The sequence below is a fragment of the Phyllostomus hastatus genome, unplaced genomic scaffold (assembly GCF_019186645.2).
Source record: "Phyllostomus hastatus isolate PE091 unplaced genomic scaffold, TTU_PhHast_1.1 phas_scaffold_78, whole genome shotgun sequence".
Classification (NCBI taxonomy): Eukaryota; Metazoa; Chordata; class Mammalia; order Chiroptera; family Phyllostomidae; genus Phyllostomus; species Phyllostomus hastatus.
In genome coordinates this window covers 3,216,013-3,235,695 of record NW_025334041.1, presented here as the reverse complement: position 1 = coordinate 3,235,695, position 19,683 = coordinate 3,216,013, and the positions used below count along the sequence as shown (strand labels likewise).

Sequence of the window (19,683 nt, the reverse complement as noted above, 5' to 3'; positions counted from 1 at the left end):
TCAGTCCCAGGTCTTTCTCACGGGTCACGGGCCCTTAGCAGTCACTGGCTCTGCCCCCCCCCCGCCCCCCCGACACTGCGTCCTGGAGCACACTGCCGGCCCCGGGGCTGCCTCTCCTCTCCCTTCTGTGCTGCTTCTCTCTCCTCCCAGCCTCCCGGGCCGCTCTGCTCTGCCCTTGGCCCCTCCCCTGTTCCCTCCCGGCTCGCTGCCTCGGTGAGCCCATCCACCCTCCTAGCTTCAAATGCCACCAGCGTGCAAACGACTCCGCGGTGGCAGCCCCTCCCGGACTTCTCTCCGAACTCCACACCTCCCTTGTCTGGGCCATCTCGGACTCCACCTGCCTGAACCTGAGCCCTGCCCTCCTGCCAGGCCTGGCCCACAGGTCCACTCCCAGCCTCTCCTCCCTCCCACCGGCCCAGGCACCCTCGGCTGTCCGTTCTCTGCACGGATTGCCGGCACCTCTTGCCGGCTCCAGCTCCGGGACACGTCTAGGGTCTGACCGCCCCTCACCGCCTCCTCTCCTGCCAGCTGCCCCAGTGAGCCCCCAGTCCCCCACCCAAGTCGGCCCTGCAGCCCCCCAGGTGATCCCTATTAACCAGGTGAGGCCCTCCTTTGCTCAGAAACCCCCCAGGGGCTCCCGACTTCACCCAGAGTAACAGCAGCTGTGTTCCTCGGGTCGGCCAGAGGCCCCGCCTCCCCCCACCCCGGGCTGTGTGGTGAGGCGGGCAGGGACCTCGGGTGTTGAGCTCTTTTGCTGAACAGCCAGCCCCCCCCACCCCCACAGCTCGTTCAGGACAGTGCGCCCACCTGTAGGTGACAGGTGAGACGTGCAGGAGCAGGCCCAGAAAGTCCCTTCAAATACACCCGTGAGGGTTTATGTCCACGGAAGTCACCATCGCAACCTGGAAGAAAGTGGCCGTGACTCAGGAACGGAGCGTCTGACTTGGGAGCCAGCCTTTAGGAACGAAGGCCCCGTGTCGGTGTCGCCAGCCCCTGAAGGGAGGCGCCGCCACGCCCTGGGACTCCCTGTGGGCGGAGGCCCGTCCTCCGCACGGACAGTCCGTCTCCTGCACGGGGGCCAGGGGACTGGAGGGCCCACCGATGCTCAAACCAGGGCCAGGCCGCCAGAGACCCGGCGTGGCCCCCAGGACCCGCGCCTCCGCTGGCGAGATGAGAGGACCTGGTCCTCCCACGATGAGAAAACTCTTCCAAAACCTGAAATCTCTGCGATGGAATTACTGGGTGTGGGCTCATCCCAACTCCCGTTTTTAAACCAAAATGCCAGGACCATCGTTTCCTCGGTGAGAACGGCTTGCTCCCCACGTGTGAGAGTGGGGACTGGTGCCTTCGTGCTGGAGACACTTCATCGGGTGTGAGATCTGTGTCGCCCAGCAGCGGGCCAAGCGGAAGGGCTGTGTGAGCCCCAAACGTGCACTTCCTGGCAACTCACCAGGTTCTGACGCCAGTTTAACTGCAGGGACAGAGGAACAGCCGAGTGTCTTTCTGCTTGTCACCCTCCTGGAACTTTATTCACTGGACTTGAGACAACACTTGAGACAACGTTTAGGAGGGGGAGGGGCCGTCTGCTTCGGTAACAACGCGCGAGTCTGAACCGCCGCCACGGGGTCGCCGCTCCGAGTCCCACCACCCCCCCCCCCGGCACCACCCCCTGTGCCCGAGGGGCCTCTGGCAAGCCGCACACACGGCCTGCGCCCTCTGCGAGGGCGGGTGGGAGCCCCGGGGGGCTGCAGTGCACCCCGCTGGCTACTTCAAGTACCGGGCGAGCGCACGAAGCAGAGGCGGTCCACCGCCCCGGGCGGGCTGGGCCCTCCAGCCGGTCCAGCCAATCCCTCCCGCTCTGACCCGACCAGGGCCCACCGCATGTGAACACTGTGGTCACGGGCATCGCCCCACAGACTGTCTGACCGCGGCCCGCCTGCCTCGCGGATGCGGCGACAGCCCCCGTGGAGGTTATGTACAGAGAGGGGCTGCGAGCGGTCAGCCCCGCCGGGGGCGCACAGGGCGTCCTGTTGAGCACGGCTCGCACCCGAGGACGACACACACCAGGAGACATGCAACTCGGCGGAGAGCTGGGTGAGGGTTCGTGTTCCACACCGGCCAGGGGCTCCGTGACAGCCGCGGTGGGGGGAGGGGGGAGGGGGGTAGGCCGCTGTCACTCGGGCTCTGGCTCGGGGGCCGCGAGGGGCTGCTCCCCCCGTCCCTCTCTTGGGACGCGGAGTCGGTTCTCCGTCCGGCACCGAGCCCAGCGGTCTGCTGGCTTCTGGTCCAGACGGGTCTCTCGGTCTCTCTACTCCTTTTTCTCCTGCTGTGAAGACGCAAGTTCAAACGCCGGAAACCGCGCGGTCTCCGGTTCCAGGACGTCGGAGAGGAAGTGGATGGCGCCGGCCATGCCTGCAAGGTCAAAGAGGGTCCTTCAGGACACAGGGCAACCCCTGCCACCTCCTTCCCCGGGCGACAGGATCTGGGGAGGGAGGGGGGACTTCGGCGACGGCTGCACAGAGATCACCGAAACCCGTGCGTGAGCACCAGCAGGCAGGGACGCCACTTTTCTTCCCACTCTTATTTTGAAACATTGCTTTCTGGGCTTTAGTATTTATTCTACTTCGACACGCTGAGAAGGTCTTCCAGAATCACGACCAGAAAAGCTACCTAGTGCTGCTCTCCAGATATTCCAACTTACAAAACCTCCCCTATCAGAGCCCTGACATTCTAGCCCAAACAGAAAGTTGCATTTTGTGTCTTCTCCAGGTGTTAAGAATGTTATTTACAGGTGAACTTTATTTCCTCTGGTAACAATCCCCCCAGCCCCTCCCCTCTGCGGCGAACAGGCCCCGGGGTCCCACACTGAGGCACGGGGGCTTCTGAAGGCAAGGTGAGGGGGGCGAGTCTGCGGGGCCGGCCGCTCCGGCCCCAGGCCCTGCTGTCTCCTCGGTCAGAACAGTTCCTCCCAGCTGGGTTTTGTTTGGTTAGAGGTTTTCCTTTGCTGTAAAACCCACGTGAACCCCACCCATCTTCCCTATACTCCTCCGGGTCCCGACAAAGGCACACACCTGTGCAGACCAGCCCCCTACCAGGCCGTGGGGCACTTCCGGCACCGCCCCAGGGGGCTCCGTGAGCCCCTCCAGTCTACCCTGCCACCGCCCCCGCCACGGCCCAGGCTGCCTGTGTCAGACAGCACAGGACACATGCAGGGCACAGGCAGGTTGTCATGTCTGGCTTCTTCCCTCAACACTTTTGCGACTCGATCCTGGTTTGCACTGGCCAGCAGCTGTTTCCCAGTGAGGGTGGTTCCCAGGCCTCCCTGTTTCTGTCTGAAGCGCGGGTGCCAGCAGCGCAGGGCCATCTGTTAGAACCCACTGGGGAGAGACGGGGACCACGACCCCCTCCGGAGGGGCCCGGAGCGCCCTGTGCTGAAATGACCCTGTCTGGGTGGGGTGGGGGGGCAGAGCCCCTTGATGGAGGAAACGCCCCCAGAAGGGCCACAGATGTCAGAACGGGCACAAAGTCCAGACACTTGACATTATCCCGACAACACACCCGACAAAGTCAGTACGAAAAGCAAAACTATAGGCTACTGTCCTCCATAGATGTAAAAATCCTCAATAAAATGTTAGCAATACAATTCTGCAATTCATAAAAACAACTGTACATCAGGACTAAGTGAGGTTTACTTCAGAGATGCAAGGCTGACTAATGTTTGAAAAATAGGTCCAGACTAAAAATCTACCATATTAATAGGCTAGAGGAGAAAAATCACGTGATCTTGTCAACTGATTTGAAGAGCATTCAACAAAATCCAACATCTGTGTATATGTGATTAAAAAAAGATCCAATCATTTATTCCTCCTGAAGTTTATTTTGGAACTAGTGTAAGATGTGGCTCTGAAGGAGTGAAAAGTTACCGATTCACCCTGACACCATGTCAGCACTGTCCTCGGATTTCTGTGGCTCATGTCACAGTCGCCAGTGCTCCCGCCCTACCTCTCTCACACACCAGAAACGTGGAAGGGCACCATCTCTGTGCAGGACTGCCACTCGTGTCCCCGGACTGTGTCCTGCACACGCTGTGGCCAGAGCAGACTGTTAGTTAACGCTGTGTTTGTTCATTTCCTGTCGTTGCTCTTGTTTTTTGGAACTTTATTACTTTTCCAACTATTACCATTTCTAATTATGAATGCTTTTCAATTGCTAGCGTTAATTTTTCACGCTTCTGTATATAAGTTACACAATTGCACGTGTGTAACCGACAAGCTTCCTGTGAGTGGACTGACAGCTGATACACAGCACCGCAGAGGAGAGGCAGGGGAGGACGCCGTCGTCTGTCCCGTTACTAGGGAGCGGACACTCTGCGTTCTGTCTGCACCGTCACCTCACGAGAGACCCGAGCATCCCTGGGGGACACCCGCAGGCGCACAGGCCCGGCACAGGGAAGGGACTCACTGTGGTTTCCAGCAATAACCCACTCCGGACTGACCACAGCTGTGGGGTGAAGGGGCGGGGGCCGGCACGCGAGGACGGGGCCCAGGGGCAGGCCCCCAGGGCGTGGACTTCGCCCCCTCCCCCTTACCTTCGAAGAGCGAGTAGGGTCTGTCGGGGATGCGGCACCCGTGGGCTCCGTACTCGAGACACCACTCTGCAAACTAAGGAGAAGACAGCTGTTCCCTCTGACGACTGGAGGCTCCGCTTCGTGAGAAGGCGCCGACGAGCCGCCGCGGTGAACTCGCCGAGAACCGCAGCGAGGGGTTCCGGGCAGCGGGGAGGTCAGGAGCCTGCGCTCTGGGCGGGACCGCAGGGCCCCCGCTCAGCTGGTGGGTCGTCACCAAGCTCATCCCTGAGCTGAGACCGGTGGGTGAGGGGTCGCCGGGCAGATTTTGGGGGAAGGGAGGCCCTGGTGGGAGGACCCGCTAACACGAGGCTTGGAGGGAGCAACAGGCCTGCTCTGCTGCCCGCGGTGGGAGGCGGGCGGCTGGCTGCAGAGCCGGGTGCTGGGCTACAGAGAGCAGAAGCGGAGGAGAGGAGGGTGGAGGAGCCCGCGAGGGCCTGACTCCCAGGGCAGTGGAGAGGGGCCGGCTGAGGGCTCTGCCCGTCCCGGGGGGGCCCAGACGCTGCTGGGGCCGGGGCCGCCTCACCTTGCACGCCCGGTAGAGGTACTTCTTGTCCTGGGTGAGGCGGTACAGGGAGAGGAAGGAGTAGCCGTTCCCGGCGGTGCCGTGGCAGATCCCGTAGCCCTTCCGCAGCAGGCCGCGCTGCCAGATCACGTCGCTGCACTCCATGGCGTCCTTCAGGTACTTCTCCTCCTTAAAAACCTGGGCGACCAGCAGCAAAGCGGTTTCCCGTCTGGTCAGAAAACCTGAACGGGCCCAGGGAGAAAGACGCACCACCAGCGGCCCCCGCCGCAGCCCCCGCGGTCTCCGTCCGCCTGTCTCCTGCCCGGCCCTCCTGCCCGGCCCTCCTCCCGGCTCACAACTCCGCGGAGGCAATGCTGATTGCCGGTTGTAACCAGTGAAAACGCCCACCCACGTGGAACGGAGGCGCTGGCGGCGAGCAGGGGACCCTGGGCACCGCTGCCGCGACGGGGCACCGACCTTGTGGGCCTGCATCAGCATGTGCACGACGCCCGGGGCCCCGTGGCACCAGTGCACCAGCCGGTCGGTCTCGTTGCTCAGCGACGACGGGTAGTTCCCGGAGCGGAACCGCTTGTGGCGCACGTAGTCGACGCTGGGCTTCACCATTTCCGCCAGGGTTTCCTGCTCCACTCTTGCTGCTGGCTTTACGCAGACAAAAACAAAACAGGACATGTGTTTCTTCTATTTTGTTTTTTAAAACCTCTGCTTTGCGGCTGATCCCAACACAGAAGCAGAGCTCGAGCACCGGGATCCAGAGGCGGTGCCGTGCTTCGTTTCAGCCGGCACGGCGCGGTCTGCGTCCGCCTTTCAGCCCCCGCCCCCCCCCGCCGACGGCCGGTGTTACGGCGCGGCCACCGTGCAGCACCGCGCGCGCGGGGCCTCGCTGACCTGCATGAGCATGTAGTAAATCCCCGCCACGCCGTGCGCTGCGCCGACATACTGCTTCCGGTGCCACTGGTACAGCAGGGGACAGCGCTCCGTCTTCCTCTCCTCCCGGGACAGGGCCTTGCCCGACTCCACTATAGCGGTGACCACCTGCAGGGACGGTGCGACGGCAGCCGTCGAAACACAGGCGTCCTGTCTTAGTCTAATGCGCACGGACCGCGTGGCGCATAATAAATACAGGACGTCAGACACCAGCCTCAGGGTAGAGAAAGACATTAAGTCGGGCCATGAAACCAAAAGGCCTTTGAATCCAGAAACGCTTCCTCTAGGAATATTCTGGACTGCCGAGTGGCGTCGCAGCTGCCAGCTGGTCCCCCAGCGCCCGGCAGGCTCCCGCGGGAGCCGGGAGGGCAGGGCTGCGCGTGCGCGGCACCGCGAGGGCTCTGCCGCGCGTGCACGTGCAGCGCTTCGCCAGGTCATGGACAGAACCGCACTGTTACGCGTCTGCGGTGCAGACCCGCACTGGCTCCCTACACCCCGACTCCCCTCCTCCTTTTGGAAACTGAGCTCCGAGTGTTAGCTGGGCAGCGGCCCCTGAGCCCCGGGCGGCTGGACGCAGCCACCCCAGTTCTGTAAGGGGGGCGTGAGCAGAAGGGGGGTGGCCACTGGCGGCTCCCGGCCTTGGGAAGGAAGTGGCTCATCCTCTGTTTCCGCTCCTGTCCCTGGACGCGGGTGCTCACCTGCTTTGGTCCCGCAGACCAGGGCACGCCCCCGGGACACAGGAGCCCAAGGCAGAGGGTCCCTCCCCACGCTCCCAGGACCGCCGCCAGCTCAGACAGCCCACGAAAGAGGAACGAACACGCCGTCTTTCCGGAGCTGTGCTGGTCTGGTTCTCGTAAAGGTAGCTGGATCGACACAGGCCAGGGATTAGCGATTTTTAAAAAGTCCCTGGAGCCGACAACGTGGGGCTACTGATTAACGTGAGGAGATGCTTTGAGGAGCTCCTGCTGCCTCCCAGCCGAGGGCAGCCTCTGCCGTGCCCGGGCCCACAGGCAGATCTGGGGGGTGGGGACGCCCCCGGGGCAGCATGACCCCGCCGTACCTCTTTAATCGCCGACTCGCTCACGGCGCCCAGCCCGATCTCCGTGTTCAGGTAGAGTAAGGCGTACAGGTACCCGGCCCGGCCGTAGAGCAGCTCATCAGGAAGGTCCGAGTCCCGGCCCACGACGGTTCTCTGGAGCTGCAAGAGTCTGCCCGAGGAGAGAAACCTCTGTTTTCCCAGACAATGTCCAGCACACCGCCTCCTGCAACCGTGACTAACCCCGTTCCTGCAGGAGCTATCTATCTGTCGTGGACTTTTAATTTAAAACTGATTTTAAAAAATATATTTTAAAAACCCAAAACGGGAAACAAAAACTTCTCTACTTAACTTCTCTCTCAGATGCCACAACGAATAACAAAACATCTTTGTGTTCCAAATGTCGACCTTACAGCTATTCTAAACCACATAAGAGAAGACACTCAGTTTTGAAATCCGGCATTAGAAGAAAGTGACGTAAGGTCGAGATGAAGTGGCAGTGAGTGTGGCCAGTGCTCGGGAACTAGGCTGAGCCGTCCCGTCTTCCAACAAACGCGAACGGGCCCGCGTGAGCCACAGGCCAGCCAGCGCCCCGTGGGGGTGAGCCCCGGCACCTGCTTCCGCGGAAAGAGCAGAAACCAGCGGGTGCAGCTGATGGTTGACCCTCCAACCTGTTCATGACCTCTGAACCTGAGAATGAGCTAGTTTTCAGGCACGGACGGCAGCCAAGCATTACTTGAGGAAAACGATGAAAATAACACAAGGAAACACGCGTATCCCCCCCTCCCCGCCCCCAGATGAAGGCAAACGCAGCTTGGGTAGGGAGGGAGCGCAGGACCCCACCACCCTGCGCAGGAGGAACGCACCCAACCCTTCCCTGCGTGGAGAGACCTGCTTGTGAGCGGAGACGAGTTTGAAAGGCTTCCCTCCCGAACCCCCCTCTCCAGCTAGGCCTCCGACCGCGCTCTCGGACTCACTTGGTGATGCATTCCCGGGACTCGGCGTCGCTTTTGAGTCTGTGGTAGACCACGGCCCCCACGGCGAGCGGCCCGGCGTCCCCACAGAGGAAGGTGACCCTGCGGCCATTCAGGTTCCGAAGCGTCCTCTTCACGTAGTCCAGGGACCGGAGCAGGTAGGTCTGGTCACTCGTGACCCGGTGCAGCTGCAGGTACAAGAGGGCTATGCCTGGAAAACACCCCCGGCCCCAAGAACGCCATTATTGCCTGGTCTTTTAGCCTTTAGGACATAATTTTTACGATGATATGAAAAACCTACACAGAAACCTACATTTCTGAAGGGGACCCTCAAAGAAATTACACAGGAAATTTTTTTTGTTTTTTAGTTCTGCACGTGAACTTATGAACTCCTGTTACAGTGTCACGGTGTTCCGGCTCCGTGGCAGAGCAGCGAGAAGGTACAGATGAGTGGAGGGCAGGCTGCTTTTCAAACTCAGGCTCTTCATGTGACGTCTTCACTGGTTGCTTGTTCAACTGTCATCGGAATAAAAATCTTTACGTGCACAGATGGGCCAAATGAGCATGGGCAGTAGGTGAAACAGTTATTACACATAATGGACCAGAGAAATCACACAGCTATACCTTGTCACGAAGATCAAAGCAAGGCGGGCAAACAAACAAAAAGAAACTGGCCCTCGGGCGAGTTTGCTCTTTCGACATATTTTCACAAACAGTCGTACGTTTCGTCAAATACTGTCCCCAAAATATGACGAACTACATAGTAAAGGTCGAACTTCCAGGCAGAATTTCTTTGGAAATAAAATTCCAAAGCATCCCATCTACGAAGAAAGCTCGAAGGGTATAAAACTTTACCATTTTATGAGAGAAGTTTCAAACCCCAGCCTTATGTTTCGTGTAACCCGAGGACCAATGGGACGGATCGCACGCACGCGCACGCGCACCCCCACCTGTCCAGCCGGTGTAGGCGGAGCAATCGTGCGGGTCGGCCGTCTTCAGCCCTTCTTCCATCTGCTGCAGGAGGTCTTTGATTTTGGTCTGGATCCGCCGAGTGAGGTTCTGGACGATCTGAGAACCAGAGCAGACAGACAGCGCTGTAGCCGCAGGAGAACGGGACAGCGCCGCGGAAAGCACCTGGACAGTCTAGGCGGTGCCACCCACGGACAGAGATCGCACCGCGCGGCCCGTCTCGACGCGTCCGTGTCTGCAGCGCTACCGAGGCCTTACGAGGAAGCCGGAAAACGAGATACTGCCCCGCACAGACAACCAGTCTTCGGCAGGATCTCGAAAAATGAGTTTCAGAAATGAAAGCAAACGGACATTAAAAACAGGGCGGATCTGACTACAGAAAACACTTTAACTTCTGAACATTCAAGAAGACAAGAAAGGTGGTGTGCAAGTTAATGACAAAACCTCACCGACGTGGACAGCAGCATGGTGGCCGCCCAGGGCAGACGGGCAGAGGGAGGAGAAGGGGGTCACATGCATGGTGACCGAAGGGGGCTGGACTGTGGGTGGTGGGCACACACGACCATACACGCGTGACGTGTGACACAGGCATACACGTGAAATCTATGTAATTTATTAACCAATGTCATCCCAGTACATTTAAGAAATTAATGACAAAAGGGAAATACTTGTAAGATAAAACATTATAAACTAAAAAGACCATAACAATATAGAAATATACCTAAAATTATCAAGGTACCCCGTAAAAAAAAATAAAATGACAAGCATATGCAAAAATCGTCAACCATTTAGCAAGTGACACACTGCAAGTAAGTACAAGTATCATAGTCTATTAGAGAATAAGTAATAAAGTACTTAAAACTATTACGTACCAACCCTGCTAAGAGCTAAGGAAGCAGGTATTCTTACCTGCTGCTGGTAGGCAGTCTTTCCCAAGGGAAGTGTGGCCAGTTCTTAAGCATGAATTTGTTCAGATTTTTCTGTCTTGTGCTTTTGGAAAAATCTAGTTGCATTACCAACCGCTGAGGTGTGTTAAATCCCTCATCATGAATATAGACTTGTCTACTGTGTATTTCTTCCTTTAATTCTGTACTTCTTTGCTTTCGTGTGTTTTATAGTTGTGTTTCTAGGTGTAGACTAATGGACACTGTTGTATGTCCCTCACGGACTGACTCAGTATCAGCATGAAAGGCCCCGCTGCAGGATGATAGAGAAAATGCTTATGTAATTGAAAAATTAAAAAAAAAAAAAAGGAATTCATTGCACCCTGTAAATACAAAGTCCAAGGAAGAAGACAAAAAGGCTTTTATGTTACTGCACGTTCAGGGCTTCCCGGGCAGATTTCCCTGAAACTTGGGGTCGTGGACGAAGGCCCACCTCGGAAGCGAAGTCAGCGGTGCACAAGGTGTGTGGAACCCCGGAGGGGTCTGCCTGGCGCTGGACGTGTTGGTTTACCTTTCACAGGAGGCGAGGCCCTAGAACAGGAGGCCAAAGGGTTTATCTTCTTCTCAGGAAGAAGAAGATACCTTCTCCTGTAAGAAGATAAGTCTCTCATTTACATTCCAGAGACTTAGAGTAAGGTACACCCACTGACACCTTTTCAGAGGGGAGAGGAGGCGGGCCCTCTTCCCCAGGTCCGAAAAAACCTTCTTGACCAATTCCGTTTTCTTACAGGGAAGTAAGGTTGCACCCAGAGGGTGGCTGGGACTTGCACATACCTTTCTGGGAGGCAGTTCCACCCATAACACCCTCGTTTTCACGAAACTTCATGTTTATTAAACAAATGCACACCCTGATATTATCTATCTTAACTACATTTTAACAACATTTTTAAAATTGAAAGTGTGGTAACTGGCTAATCACACTGAATCTATAGAGAAGGCAGTGGGATGCACTTCATGTTATCTTGTGATTTTACACAACTAAGAAGCGTTCTTCCCGCCTTTTAAAATCACAATTCCCCTCTCTTTCTCAAGTTCAAGATCAGCACAATTTCCACCTCCCCTTTCCTTGAGCAGTAGCCAGGGCCACCCGTGTGGGCCCCCACCTGGAGCGTTTTAATTGTTGAACCACACAGGATAACACAAGCCCCATCGGTCATTTGTGTTTTAGTTTCCTGTTATGTGAATCAGTTTGGTACAGGGTTGAGGTCAAAATCTCATTGACCAGATCCAAAGGGTAAAAAGAAAACCCACAATTTCAGGATCGGTCTTTCTCTTGGGCTGTGAGGTACAAACTGGGACTCCGCTGCCCCTGCCTTTATGGTTCCAGTGGAGACTCCCTCGGGGCCAGGGGCTCCTCTCCCTCATCTCTCCCCAAACCTCGCACCAACTCCCTAACTGTAAGGGAGTCTACCCGAACCTTGCACCAACCCCCTAACTGTAAGGGAGTCTCCCCGAACCTTGCACCAACCCCCTTACTGCAAGGGTGTCTCACGGAACCTCTCACCAACCCCCTTACTGCAAGAGTGTCTTACGGAACCTCTCACCAACCTCCTAACTGTAAGGGCGTCTCCCCGAACCTCGCACCAACCCCCTTACTGTAAGGGTATCTCCCCAAACTTCACACCAACCCCCTAACTGTAAGGGTAACATCGAGATAGCAACTCATAGTTAAGTGTGAGCGATGGATTTTTTTAATGCTCACCAACATTAAGTATAACTTTTTTTTACAAAAAAATTTGAACTCTAAGTCAAAAATATAACAGATATGTGAAAAGAGAAGACATGGAGAAAGACATCAACATTGACATTTTCAAGGGGAAGGAGGGGGGCACTTCCTGGGGGTCTACAGGGTGCCACAAGCAAAGGCCGCTGGCCAGGCCGCTCCTAGCTGTTCATCTACTGCGATCACTAACAGCCACGGGAGTGATAAGCACAGAGATAACCACGTCTAAGAACGCGCAGGCCCGGAGAGCTCACTTGCCTAATTCAGACCAAGGGCTCTTTCACAACTGCCTTCTCAGTTTCGGCAAACCTGTATCTCTTGGAAGACAAAGCACAGGCAGAGCCAGGGCGGGGAAGTGGTAAACGTGCAGCTTTACCAAACACGAGAACGGTTGTGCTGGCGTTCATTTCGTCCTTTATTTCCACCATCAACACCTATAAAGGACACCTTGTTCTAAACGGAGCCAGGAGGCCATGAGGATCCCACTCGCACATTCATTCACGACAGCCGGTATTACCGGCAAGGAGAGGGAAGGCAGAGATGATTTAAACAAAGGACAGCATTCTTCATATTGGAATTTCATCTCCTGCTTGTGGAAAAAAAGAGAAGGAAGATCCCTCCGGCCCTGGCAACAGCACTAACCACAACCTTGACCTCGTTCTCCAATGAACTGTTCAAAACCACCGAGGCCATTTTCCTCCTGAAGCCTAAAAAAAAGCTGACTTTCCTTTGCATCTTCAGACTTGCTGGTGCCTGCTACATTCTGCACGTCCCGAACTGCAACGGCCCTGCTTTCCCCAAATTAAACTCAACTTTTTGAGCTTGCCTCTGTTTACCTGTTTGTTGGGTCTGCACCACTCTCTCCCTACCAAGTTAGCTGTTTTGCAAGCACCCCCTTTCCAACGCCTGGGCACACAGACAAGGGCACTCAAAACGTCAATAGTGCTCGTGAGCAATGCTTTTTTTGAGGTCAATTTCCGGGGCAGCGGCCCAGGGGCCAGGCCTGATGACACCATCAGACCTGGGAAAACTAAGGGCAGGTTTCCAGCAGTCTGTTTTGCACGTGCATTGGCTGAATTCGCTCGTGGGCATCGACTGTGGGTCATCTGATCTGCGTTATCAACCGCCTCTAGAGCCCGCGGAGCCACTTCCAAGTGCCCAGAAACGGAGCGCTGCATCAGGGCACTTCACAGGCACGGAGGCGCTCAACACGAACAGGGTGGCTAACACAGGCGCAGCGCCCAGTCCTCCGGGGAAGGACCCTGCTGGCACCAGCGACGGCAGTGGGAGCAGGCGCGCGCTCCCGGACTCCTCCCAGGCCCCGGCGAAGGGCGCGCCCCAGGGGCGGGGCGCGGGTGACGCCACGCCCCCAGTAGGCGGGGAGGGTAACGCCAGCCCGTCGATGGGCGGGGCGGGTGGACGCTACCACCACTGGCGCTCCCCCCACCCGGCGCGGCCGGGGCCTGGCCGAAGTCGGCCGCCGACTCACCTTCCCATCCTCGTTGAAAGGGAGGCTGAGCTCGTCCGGGGAGGGCGCAAGGCGAGCAGAGCCCGTCTCCTCCGTCGCCGCGGTGGAGGCCGCGGCCTCGTAGTCCGGGAAGGGGTTGGGGAACGCGCGCTCCTCCATCTCAGCCTCCCCGCTCAGGTGCAACTTGAGTCTCTTCGACATGGTCTCGCCCATCGCCGCCGCGCGCTTTCCCCAGCGCCGGGGCCGCGCGGTACGGCGCGCGCGCGGGGACAAACCTCCTGCGCGGCGTTTCCCCTGGAGGGACGCTCCGGGACCCCGCGCGGCGGGCCGGGGTCTCCCTTTAGACGAGCCGCGAGCTGGGAGGGCGAGCGGGGCCTTGGGGCGCGCAGGAGCCTCTCCGCGGGGCCTGCGGGACCGCGGGCGGCGGGCACATCTGGGCGCAGCTGGTGCGCTCCACGTGGTGCCCGCCCGGCCGGACGCCGCCCGGGCAGCCGGGCCCGCGGGGAGCCCTCGGCGGCTCGGAGCCGGGTCTCGGCCGACCGCCCGGTCCCTCCGCCGCCCGCCTCGGCCTGCTCTGGGCGACGTGCTCGGCAGGCCGGAGCCCGGGTCCTGAAGCGCCTCCTGCGGCCGAGCCCCTTCCACGATTCTCTAGGGAAAACCGGGCGACCGTGCGGGGCAGGTTCCCGCTGGAAACCTGGAGCGAGAATTCGCTGTCATTCAAGGTGTCTGCGGTCCCCAGACGCGCCGTCATCCACCTGCATTCTCTCCAGCCGGGCGGGGCCGCCGCCGCCCTCGGCCCCCCGAAGCGCCGGGGCACAACCGCAGCTCTTTGTTTGATAATAAGGGCGGAGAAAGAAAAAACAAACCCTCCTCTAAAAAAAATTGCAAAATAGCCCCAAACACTGCGAAGATTGTGTAGAGCCTCCCGGGGGCAGCGGAGCGCTCCCTCCTATTCATCACAGTTGGGAGGGGGTGTCGAGGGGGAGGAGCCACCGGCCTCTTTTTTTTTTTTTTTTTTGGTCCTATGTTCTATTTTCATGAAGTCCCTTTGTTTTGAATAAACGGATATATTTGATTACAAGACAGAATTGGAAAGCACACTTAATCACCCAAATATTTAGTTGGCCGAAAGATTCCTCCAGTATTAATTCACGTGCCCAGGAGCAGCACACCGTGTGTAATAAGAGGACACGGAGAAATGTCTGCTTTTATGTAAATACAACATGGCTAATTTAACAGTCTTCACTGGTGCTCTTTGTTCTTGCTTCGTTCATTGTTTGAAGCCAAATCGATGCAATGATTTCTCCTCCTTGAGGAAAAAAATCTTATTTTACGGGTTTTCCTCCCATTTCATCACTGACTGAATGCCAGATGGTACTAGGCGATGACAAAATAGAGATTCAAAAGACCGTTTCTGCCCTCAGATTCCGAGGCAGTGGGTGAGCAAGGTACGGATGACAGCACAGTGTGGGACGGATGCTCTTCCGGAGCCGAGCAACGGATACATTGGAATGACAAACAGCCCGAGCCCGGGGGGAGCATCCATCCCGTTCTCTGAGGCCTGGCTGCCCACTCCTGCCGCGCTCTCAGCGCCTGGCCCACTGCCCAGGGCTGAGCAGGGCAGACACCGCTCCTGACCCTGGGGAATGACCTCGTAGGGGAAGATCGTTTTGTAGGGGTCACCTGGCATAATATATTCCGAATTACAACAGGATACCTGCTAAGGAGGCCCCACCTCCCTGCTTCATTCTCTGCTCTGGGGTCCCTCTTTCTCCCACCCTCCGTGAAGCAAATTGCCTCACTGGTTCCAAATTTTCATGCCCTGGATGCTCACTGGCCTTCGGAGTGTTAAACAAAAAACCTTCCCAGCCACAAGGTTTTCTGAAAGAAAGGGTTTGTTGAGCCACATGTTAGCCAGCCAAAGGACCAGGGCTGGGGGTGTGCAGCCCGAACCAGCAGCCGCGGGGCTGGGTGGAGAGGCCACTTATCCACCAGCCTGGAGCTGACAGGGCTCTCGTGTACAATAAGTTTGGGGAAGAAAGATACTAAGTTTTTAAAAAAGAATTTACATTGGCTAGAGATTAGAGATGGCGGCGGGGCGGGGTGGTTGGCGGGAAAGGGTCAAGGAAGAAATCAATAGGCAAATAAAACACACTTTGAGACAAATGAACATGGAAATACAACCCTGACTGTTGTGGCTCAGTTGGTTGGAGCATTGTCCTGTAAACTGAAAGGTCACAGGTTCGATTCCCAGTCAGGGCACATGCCTAGGTTGCCCGTTTGGTCTCTGGTCCTGGTTGGGGCCCATGGGAGAGACAACCAGTGGGTGTTTCTCTCTCATGTTGATGTTTCTCTCCCTTTCACTCTCGCTCCTTTCCCCTCACTCTAAAGATCAATAATCCTGTCCTCTGGTGAAGATGAGAGAGAGAGAGAGAGAGAGAGAGAGAGGGAGAGAGAAAGAAAGAAAGGAAGGAAGGAAGGAAGGAAGGAAGGAAGAAAAAGAAAGAAGAAAGAAAGAAAAGAAATGCAACCAAGAGTTCTTAGAGGGAAGCGGAGAGTGATAAATGCCTCTCACGAGATCTCAGAAATGATCAACCTAAGGTTACACTGCAGGACACTAGAAACACGAGAACACAGAAAGCCAGAGTCAGTGGATGCAGGGAACAGCAGAGGTCCCGGCCTGCGTGTTGCCCACGTCTAGTGAGTCTGGGAAGTGCCACTCTCTCTCGCTGTTCCCGAGAGGCCAGAGAAGCCAGAGGCTGTAAGCACGGGAGGGCTCGGATGAACCGCGGGGCCCCGAGCCTCTCGCTGGCCCAGACCTTCAGACTGGGCCCCTGGGGGCCCGCTGGTGTTTGTGCCCGAGCGGGGACTGGGGCTGAGCTAGGACTTCCAAGCACCAGTGGGTTCTCCACGAGAAAGAGATACCCTCCTGGTAGAGGCGAGGAGCGGGGGGCCAAGCCGGAGACCGTGGAAAAGACAGAAATGCTCGGGGATCCCGTGTGCAGGGGCTGGTCCGTTCTGGGCTCAGGCCCTGGGGGGTGCTCTGCCTCGAGAGCATTCACAAGCAGTCATAAAAAGTTCATGTGCTTTTCGTTGTCGCTGTTTGCCAGAAATTCCACGTGACGTCCGAGATAAGAGACTCCTCCCCCTACACGCAGCTCTGTGGAGAGGCAGCCTTGTGGCGTGGGGTTAGCCTCGATGGGGAGGGAAGAGCGAGGGGGGAAAGAGGCGGGGTCACAGGATCACCAGAACACTTGTGTGGTCATTTAACTGCATGTCTTCCCCGGGGCCCAGGCACCGTGAGGGCGGGTGCTGTGTTAGTGCCGATGATTACCGTGGCCTCGCACTGGGCCGGGCACATAGTAGGCATTCAAAATATTTCATGAATGAGTGGATGAGTGAGTGAGTGAGGGAATGAAGGAGAAGTCCCATCTGGAAGGGACTTTGGAGAATGAGGTTCAGCGGACTTATTTGTGCGTGACTTTTCCATCTTTAAAAGGACTTGGACATTCATGTTCTCGTTCGATCGAACAGGAGAGGTCGCCAATATCTGAAGGACTCCGGCGGTGACGGTGCCATTCGGAGCGGCACCGGGAGGTGCCCCCAGGCACTGGGGTGGCTGATGTCCGAGCCGGGACTGGAGAGCAGTCTTCCGACTCGCTCCGTCTCGCCCGGCTTCCTGCTTTCCCAGGTGAGGACTCTGGGGCCCACGGAGGTGAAATGATCCCCATGGGGCTGTTCCTGTGTGCTCACAGGAACACAAAATCGCAGGGAAGGCCTGTCCGGGGAAAACAGCCGTATTTCCCTCCGTGATCGTCCTGCGGTTTGTCCACTCCGGTCCCCGGCAGATGCCGCAGCGGCTGTGGCAACACGCCCCCCCCCCCCCCAAGACATTCTCCTGGAAAAGAGAAGTAAAACCGAACGGAGGGCCTTTGTCTGTGTGACGGCGGAGAGGCCGTGGGTCTTACCGGCTGCCCACAATCTCTTAGGACAGTTCTGCTGCTGCTGCCCAGTGGGAACCACTCCGTGGCCTTGGCAGTCTCTTCCAAACGAGAAGAAATAATCCTGGTTTGAAAAGGCGCATGCTCACGCACACTGGTGTTCGGAACGGAAGCCCAGGGCTGGGAGGACCTGGTGTGAACCTGCCCCTGCCCCGCGTTCCCCAGAACCGGGAATGGGAGCGGGGAAGGCTGAGGGGTCCACCGGCGTGTGAGTGGGCCGTGGGGTGGAGGGGGCAGGGACGCCCAGGGCCTCGGAGCCGCCTCCCGTGTTTTAGCCCCATGGCACGGACAAACCCATCACTGCCCGATTTCCCCTGCGTGTGGGCGCTGGGCACGGCTCAGAGCCGAGGTGACAGAGCAGGAGAGACAGGGCCATCAGGCGTCCTTAGCAGGCGCTCTAGTTGTTTGCAGCTGGAACATTAAAACAACAACAACCACAAAATTATCTGTCTGAATGAAGTCATCTCACGAAAAGGGGTTCCGGAGTGCTGGGAATGACGGCTCTGGAAGCGCAGAAGCTCATGGGAAATCGTGTTCGGTGGGGCTATTCACTCCGATTCTGCAGCGGCAGGAGGAAAAAATAACGGCAGGCTTTAGAAAGATGACGTATTGCTCGGCCTTGACCACTTCACCTGCGTGCAGACACCACAGATGTCTCTGCCTCTCGGATAGCCTCTCCCGTGTGCAGTATTTTCAACCGGAATAGACTTTACTTCGAACAGCGTGTCGGCCTCACCTTCGGTGGCACACGGTTTGTTGCTCAAAATACCTGCTGCCCCCCAGACACTGGGGCGCGGCAACATCTCATGGAGAAATGCTGCCCACGCGTCGCTTGGTTTGACCCAGGCCTCTCACGGCTACTCCTCAAATGACAGTTCTAGTCCCGGCGTCGGCCGCAACTCTTCGGGGCTCCCGAAGCAGTCGCGTGCTCATTGTCCTGTGTGGTCCTGGGCAAAACCCCTGGCTCTTCAGCCCTGTGGGGGCGGGGACTCGGGACACCGCTGGGACGTGGTGGAAGAAGAGCTGGCATCTGGCTGCGGCCCGGGGCGCATCCGCCACGCACCACACCGGTCTGCGGGACCCCTTGACCGTGGCCCGCACCTGCAGCAAGTCTCCTGTTACAGCACGCAGCCCGCACACCTGCAAGTGAACAAACTGAAGAGGGTGGCAAAGGGGTGGCTCTCTGCCTGCAAGGACGCAGACCGCCGGAAAGACGGCCACATCCTGTCACACACGCTCAAAACTCTCAGCGGGCTCTGTCCCTTTCGTCCCTGGTTTCTCCCCAGTCGCAGGTGAAGTCGCAAGCCAAGAGGAAGTCGGTGGGTTGGGGGTGGGGGGGGGCGGTTATTGCCTCTGCTCCACCTGTGAACGACTCTAGTTTCCAAACCGTGGCAAGACACGCGGGAAGCACCAGGGTCCCTCTGCGCAAACTCTGCATCCCGGAGCTCACCACGGAGGCCCAGGAGGGGGCAGCACTTGTGTGACGCCAGGAAGTCACCCCGAAGAAGAGGTGGGGCTGGAATTCAGCTTCAGGGCCAGCGCGGCCATGGCCGAATCTCCGATTAAAAACTGTCCGAAGGTCGATGCTGTACATACCACAGTCCTCCAGCAGAGGGCACCCTTGACCTGCTGGTGTTTCTAAGAACTTGGGTGTCTGGTCCAGGCATTGTTAAGAGGCCATGAATACGGAATAAAATATAATGCGAGGATCTTGCATCCACACATTGTAAGTATTTGAAGGCGTTGGCTTTATGAAAGAACATGAAACGTCCTGCTGCGCTCCAATGTGGAAACAGATGCACCCGAGACAGGGGACCCTCCTGGAGACACCAGACTAAGACGCGAGTCGGCGCTGGCTGAGCGCAAGGAGGTTCCTGGTTCGCTCCGCCCCGCGTTATTAACCAGGCGCAGAAACGCACCGCCGTTGGTCCCGAGACGAAAGGTGGTGGCAAGAACTGGACTCGTCGTTCCCTTCTTAGAACAATCCACTGCCCTAACGTTATGACGTGGAAACGAACACGCGCCGTTCCCGTGCTCACGCGTCAGTGCCGCGGGCGGAGCGCGGCGAGACGCGGCGGCGATGAGGCCCCCAGGGGTGGGAACGAAGCGCACGGGGTGGAAGCCCGCGCCGACCCCGAGGACGATAAACGGAAGCAACAGCTCTGGTCTCCCAGTGAGGCCCTGCGGCCACGAGGCTGGGTTGGAGGCAGCCAGTCCCCTGGGCTTGGGGTCAGGATAAAAGCAGAGGCCGGGACCCTTGAACGTGAGCCCCTGCTTGGTCCTTGACCCAAGTGGGCCACGACGGGGCGAGGTGTGCCCCTCGGAGGCGAACGTCCGAGTTCAGCGGTCGGAGGCCTGGCTCCTCGACCCCAGTCGTGGGAACTCAAGAACTTGTGGCCGAGGGAGGCCAGTGAGGCATCAGAGCTTGGGGGGGCAACTTTCTCCATCGTGCCCTTGAACTTCACGTGTGACAAGTAAGCCAGCAAACAAGCCA

General features: G+C 57.7%; 1 protein-coding gene across 1 annotated transcript; it reads right to left on the bottom strand.

Annotated features, from left to right (window-relative positions):
• Positions 1-1,504: 1,504 nt before the first annotated feature.
• LANCL2 (LanC like 2) lies at positions 1,505-14,123 on the bottom strand. The gene is made up of 9 exons (XM_045827468.1): positions 13,210-14,123; positions 9,035-9,152; positions 8,088-8,295; positions 7,135-7,282; positions 6,036-6,182; positions 5,607-5,789; positions 5,151-5,327; positions 4,589-4,661; positions 1,505-2,412 (listed from the first exon to the last, which is right to left on the bottom strand). Exons 1-9 carry the CDS (start codon positions 13,399-13,401, stop codon positions 2,309-2,311), a joined length of 1,350 nt encoding a protein of 449 aa, XP_045683424.1. The 5' UTR covers positions 13,402-14,123; the 3' UTR covers positions 1,505-2,308.
• Between the last annotated feature and the right edge of the window lie 5,560 nt (positions 14,124-19,683).

Bases quoted from the DNA above. Each gene is read 5' to 3' on its own strand.
- LANCL2 (XM_045827468.1), bottom strand. From the start codon at position 13,401: ATGGGCGAGACCATGTCGAAGAGACTCAAGTTGCACCTGAGCGGGGAG. The intron at 5,328-5,606 runs GTCGGTGCCCCG...CTGGTCGCCCAG, and splicing joins TGCTGATGCAGGCCCACAAG to GTTTTTAAGGAGGAGAAGTA. The intron at 4,662-5,150 runs GTGAGGCGGCCC...TCTTCTCCTTAG, and splicing joins ACCTCTACCGGGCGTGCAAG to TTTGCAGAGTGGTGTCTCGA.